The sequence below is a fragment of the Elephantulus edwardii genome, unplaced genomic scaffold (assembly GCF_000299155.1).
Source record: "Elephantulus edwardii isolate Elephantulus edwardi_28Jun2011 unplaced genomic scaffold, EleEdw1.0 scaffold00135, whole genome shotgun sequence".
NCBI lineage: Eukaryota > Metazoa > Chordata > Mammalia > Macroscelidea > Macroscelididae > Elephantulus > Elephantulus edwardii.
In genome coordinates, this window is record NW_006399885.1 from 1,599,677 (window position 1) to 1,606,178 (window position 6,502).

Consider the following 6,502-nt stretch of genomic DNA (forward strand, 5'->3'; position numbering starts at 1 on the left):
GGGAGGGTTGAGGGACAACGCAGGAGGGGAAGACCCTCTATGAGATGGATTGATTCTGTGACTGGGGTAATCGGGATGGGTGTGTCAGAGGCGGTGCGTTTGGCGCAGGACAGAGCAGGGTTTAGGGCTGTTGTGCATAGGGTCGCTATGAGTCGGGAACAACTCGACGGCACATAACAACAACAACAACATGTCACTCTATTGGCAAAGAAGCCTTTCAGATATACAGCTTTTTATCACACAGGAATGTGGGACTGCCTTCTGGAGAGAGGTTGTACAGTGCATATTGGGAGAACATCTGCCCTGAGCCCTGAGAGGTGTGTCTACCACCTGGTGCTGGTTGGTTTCTCTATCTAGTCACCCAAATGCTTGGAAAAGTAGGCCAGTATAAGAGATGCAGGATAAGAATGAAGGCTGTGATTGCAGAGAACTGTGCGGTCCAGAGCCCAGCAGCACCCAGAGCTACCCGCCGCCCCTCCCCCCAACCAGGTCTGAATTGAGGAACGAGGTGAGGGCCTAACCTCTCGGTGGCTGCTTCCTTAAGGGGTGACGAATTCTTCTTGAGATACGGCCTGCAGACTAGGCCACAGTGTCCATGGCTATCAACCTCAAGGACACCAGCAGCGGCTTCCGCCACATGGTTGTGGTCATGTTCATCAATGAGGAGGTCCTCAAGAATGGCGGCAGGTCCGACTTCTACTCGGCCTGCCGCTCACTGCACTGGCCAGAGGTGGAGAACAGGCTCCAGGCCATCTTGGGAGACCCGCGCTTGCCCCGCTCCACCAAGAGGGTGTGCGCTTGGAGCACGCTTGCTCTGGGGGTGCGATTTGCTGCAAGGCAGCAGGCTAAGCAGAAGCATCGGATCAAGAAGCTGGAGAGTCAAGTGGTAAAGAGCGAGTGGACCCTGGCCATGGAGCTGCAGAGGATGCAAAAGGAGCAGGAGGAGTTGACCGTGCAGTTTCGCCACACCCTGGACGACCTGCAGCAGTCCCTGGAGGAGCGCCAGGTGATTCTTAGGCGCCTGTTTGAGAGCGGGAAGTCGGCCCAGGGAGTCGTTAGGGAGAATCAAGCCAAGAAGCAGTGGACCAACAGGTCACCCCATGAAAGCATGGAGCAAGGCGTGATGGTGGCTGTTGGGGGAAAGGGCATTTGTGGTGCTTGGGCGCAAACAAGCAAATCAGGGCCACCTTTACCAGTCAGAAGCCCCGAGGCCCTGGGCAAGGGGCATAAATCCCTATTTGCCATTGTCTTACACCCTTATTCATACCCTGCACGGTTCTCCATGGCATGTCCATACTCACCATCTTGAAGAAGCTCAGGCCTGCAAGATATGTTTTTCACGAAGTATGCCCTTTCCTGACTTTGGATAGACTATACTTCAGTGAGACCTCAACTGGCTGGAGCTGAAATGACTATGAAGAAATAAGCAAAATGGATGTTCAGGAACACATGTTTTGGGGAAAAGCAAACCAATGAAACATCTTATTAGGACTTTAATCCACCTGTTGGGGAAGAGACAGACATAGCTGAGTTCAAGATGGGTGGGAGAAGGTGGTGTTCGATTTTCGAGTTATTGCATGATTGTTATCTTTAATCCCTGTAACTCATTTAAAAATAGCTATTGATTTCCTAGCTCATGTTAGAGCTAGACATTATTATCTAGTGTTCCCGTGATAATATAAATAGATTAGATGACAAGAGTGGGCTTAATTTGAACAGAGGTGTCTTTGCCTTGTATGTAGCTTGGCCTTCGGGTCAGCACAAGTCAAATAAGTTGCTGATCCCCTTATGCTGTTCTGGGGACAACACCAAAGAGACTTTCATGAAAGGACTACCGAGTCTGATCTGCTCAGCTCATTCATCCCAGGCAAGGCATCTGAGCAATGAAAAATACTTTCCTGATGCTCTGCTGACCTCATCCTTGAGATTGACGGCATATTCCTGGTAGTCCGCCAGCCTGGCTGATAGACCACTGTCCTGGGATGGGTGCTGGCTTCCCACTTGAGCCTTGGACCTTGAATTGCCTTTTCAAGTCCACAAAGGATGGAAACCAGAATAGATTTTGTGGACAAGACCCACAGTGAGATGAGATGCTTCTTCTCTTGGCGTGGAGAATTGCATTCAGAGAATGGACTGGGACAAACCTTCCTGAGAATACTCCTGGGTGCCTTTCATTCCACTTGAAGTGTTCTCTGCACGTGCTGTCCTCACCCAAAGCAGCAGCTGCATGACAAGTGGGAAACCAGGAGGAAAACCCAGGTGAACATGAGCAATCCTCCACTTTGTGCAAAGAGGAGTTTGTGTTCTTCCGTGAGACTCAACCCAGTTCATCAACTTCTGCTTAGGATTTGGTTCAAAGTTCTAATAAAGAGTTTGCATTTGCCTTAAAAAAAAAGAATGAAGGCTGCATGGGGGAGTGGGGTGGGGGTGGGGGATTGTATCACAGTGAAAGAATCTTTCTTTTACTTTTCAAAGAGAAGAGTAGACTGGTGGGGACGGGTGGGCAGGGAGAAAAGTGCAACAATGAATGAATGGAAATCCAAAATCTCTGTAAGTGTTCATTAAAATAGTAATTAAAAAAGAGAGAGATACTGGAGAAGAGTCTTGAACATATCATTGACAGCCAAGAAAACAAATCAGTCTGTCTTGGAGAGGGTGAAACCAAGTCTTTCCTTGGAGGCTAGGATTTTGAAGCTCAATCACACATACATTAGGTGTGTGGCCAGGAGAGACCGGTCTTTAGAGAAGGACATCATACTCAGAAGTGTGGAGAGACAGCACAGGAGAGAAAGATGGATTGAGTCAGTGTCTGGGGCAATGGGGGTTGGTGTGTCAGAATTAGTGAAACGGGCTCAGGACAGGGAAGGGTTCGAAGCTTCTGTACATACGGTCATTATACATCACAGGCGACACAACATCACCTAATAACAAAATCATACTATATTGGTTGTTTTTATTTAAGCCTCTTGTCAACCTTGGGAAGGGTCTTTGTATTTAAAAGTTGGTTGTTTCGACAAACCATTAGCAAAACTTACAAAAGAAAAGAAGATGACACAAATAATCCAAATAAGAGATGAATCAGGCAACATAACAAAAGAACCAACTAAAATAAAAAAGCTAACATAAGAGTATTATGAAAAACTATATTCAAACAAATATGAAAACCTAGAGGAAATGGACAAATACTTGGAAATGCACAACCTACCTAACCTAACACAAACCGAAATTGAACATCTGAACAGACCCATTACAAAAGAAGAAATTGAAAAGGGAATACAACTTCCAACCAAAAAAAGCCCTGGACCAGATGGTTTTACAAGTGAATTTTATCAAACATTCAGAGAAGAACTGTCACCAATTCTACATAAATTGTTTCAGGAAATAGAGAAAGATGGAATTCTCCTAGATTAATTCTGTGAAACAAACATATCCTTGATACCAAACCCAGGAAAGGACACCACCAAAATAGAAAACTATAGGCCAATATCTCTTATGAATTTAAATGCAAAAATTCAGAATAAAATACAGGCCAAAAGAATTCAATGACACATAAAGAAATAATTCACCATGACCAAGTGGGATTTGTAACAGATATGCAAGGATGGTTCAACATAAGGAAAACAATCAATGTAATTCACCACATTAACAAAGCAAAGAACAAGAACCACATGATCCTATCAATTGATGCAGAAAAGGCCTTTGACAAAATCCAATACCTTTTCCTGATTAAAACCCTCAACAAAATAGGATTAGAGGGGAATTTCTTCAACATAGTAAAAAGTATTTATGCAAACCCAAGAGCCAGCATTGTTCTCAATGGAGAGAGGTTAAAGGCATTCCCTTTAAGAACAGGAGCTAGCTAAGAGAGATGGAAATTAAACAACTATGAGATATCATCTCACCCCAGTCAGAATTGCAAAATTTAACAGAACAGCAAGTAACAAATGCTGCTGAGGTTGTGGAGAAACTGGAACCCGTATTCACTGTTGGTAGGAATGTAAAATGGTGCAATCACTGTGGAAGGCGGTGTGGTGCTTTCTCAAAAAGTTGCAAATAGAGATACCATTTGATGCTATTCCACTACTGGGAATAGACCCCGAAAAGACCATAATTGACATCCAAGCAGATATATGCACACCCGTGTTTATCGCGGCTTTGTTCACAATAGCAAAGAGTTGGAAATAACTTAAGTGCCCATCAACAAATGAATGGATAGAGAAGCTGTGGTATATTCACACAATGGAATACTATGCTGCATTGAAAAACAAGGAACTCATGCAATATTATTAAAAATGGGTGACCCTGGAGGACATTATGCTGAGTGAAGTATCTCAGTCACAAAAGGACAAATACTACATGGTGCCACTGTTGTAAAGCAGGACTGACCTTGGAGTTGGGAGGAGACTGAGAAGGATTTGTTCAATAATGTATACTGCATTGAAACAGATGATGGAGAAAATGGTTTAAGAGGGAAAATATTAGGGATTTTTGTCATTACAGGAATCCAGAGCAAAGGCTGTATAGTGGAGTGGACCTTGGGGGCGGGATTGTAAAACAATGAAAGAATTTTTCTTTTCCGTTTTCCAAGAGGGTAGTGTACTATGGGGGAGGGTTGAAAGGGGAGAAAAGTGCAACAATGTGAATGGAAATCCAAAGTCTCTGTAAATTTTCATTGAAATTAATAATACATTTTAAAAAAGAGTTGGTCATCCTAATAAACCAGTTGTTCTGTGAAGAAAAAAAAAAACAGGATCTAGGGAAGGGTGCCCACTCTCACCTCTCTTATTCAATATTGTATTGGAAGTCTTAGCGATAGTAATAAGACAAGAGAAGGAAATAAGAGGTATCCAAATTTGCAGAGGCAAAATTATCTCTCTATGAAGATGATATGATAGTATACCTAGAAAACCCTAAACACTCAGCAAGAAAACTATTGTACATAATTGACCTATTCAGCAAAGTACCAGGATACAAGATCAACATACAAAAATCAGGTGGATTTCTCTACAGCGACAAATACAGAACCAGAGCTAAGAAAAACAATACCCTTCACAACAGTGAATCACAAGATTAAAAACTTGGGCGTAAATCTAACCAGAAGCACAAAGGATCTATTCAAAGAAAATTATAAAACAGTGCTACAAGAAATAAAATAGAGACCTGGAGAAATGGAAGAATATCCCTTGCCCATGGATAGGAAGACTCAATATTGTGAAAATGGCAATACTACCAAAGGCAATTGACACATTCAATGCAATCCCAATACAAATACCAATCCCATTCTTCAACGAGATGTAAAAGGCAATTTCAGTTTCATTTGGAATGGAAAGAAGCCCCAAATAAGCAAAGCACTCCTTAAAAATAGAAAAAAGGTAGGCGGCATCTCACTCCCTGATTTCAAATCCTACTACACTGCCATGATGATTAAGACAGCATGGTACTGGTACAATGACAGACACATAGATCAATGGGATAGAATTGAGAACCAGAAATCAGCCCATCTACCTATGGTCAACTGATTTTTGACAAGGAGATGAAATCAGTTAAGTGGGGAAACGACAGCCTTTTTAACAAATGATGTTGGCAAAATTGGAAAACTATCTGCAGAAGATTCAAGCAAGATCCACACCTCACTCCATATACAAAAACCAACTCTAGGTGGATCATGGACCTAGGGCTAAGACCAAGGACTATAAACTTAATTAAAGAAAAGCTTGGAAGAACTCTAGAAGTCCTAATCCACAACATAAACAGTCTTCCAAGCATCCTGAAAAAATCTACAACCAGGAGAAGATAAAATAGGTGAATGGGACCTTCTAAGAATCAAATCCCTATGTACATCCAAAAACTTCTCCAACAGGGTAAAAAGGGAAACCACAGACTGGGAAAAAGTATCCGGAAATGACATGTCAGATCTAGAATTTACAAAATACTTGAGCACCACAAAAAGATAAAGGTAAACAATCCAGTTGAAAAATGGGCACAAGATGTGAACAGACACTTCACCATAGAAGGCTTTCAGATGGCCAACAAGCACATGAAGAAATGTTCAAAATCCCTAGCTCTAAGAGAGATGCAAATCAAAACAACTAGGAGATACTATCTCACCCCAGTCAGAATTGCAAAATTTAACAGAACAGGAAGCAACAAATGCTGCTGAGGTTGTGAAGAAACTGGAACCCGTATTCACTGTTGGTAGGAGTGTAAAATGGTGCAACCACTGTGGAAGGCAGTGTGGTGCTTTCTCAAAAAGTTGCAAATAGAGATACCATTTGACCTAGCAATTCCCCTACTGAGAATAGACTCCAAAGAGACCATAACTGCCACCCAAGCAGACATATGCGCACTCATGTTTATCACAACTTTGTTCATGATAGCAAGGAGTTGGAAACAACTTAAGTGCCCAGCAACAAATGAATGGATAGAGAAGCTGTGGTATATTCACACAATGGAATACTATGCTGCATTGAAAAACAAGGAACTCATTCAATATTATTCAAAA

The 6,502-nt window shown here is 42.5% G+C and overlaps 1 protein-coding gene across 1 annotated transcript; it reads left to right on the top strand.

The window, feature by feature from the left end:
• The first annotated feature begins 595 nt into the window (after nucleotides 1-595).
• On the top strand, nucleotides 596-1,309 carry LOC102846836 (testis-expressed sequence 13A protein-like). Its single transcript, XM_006894126.1, has one exon. It carries the CDS (start codon nucleotides 596-598, stop codon nucleotides 1,307-1,309), a length of 714 nt encoding a protein of 237 aa, XP_006894188.1.
• The last annotated feature ends 5,193 nt before the right edge of the window (nucleotides 1,310-6,502 follow it).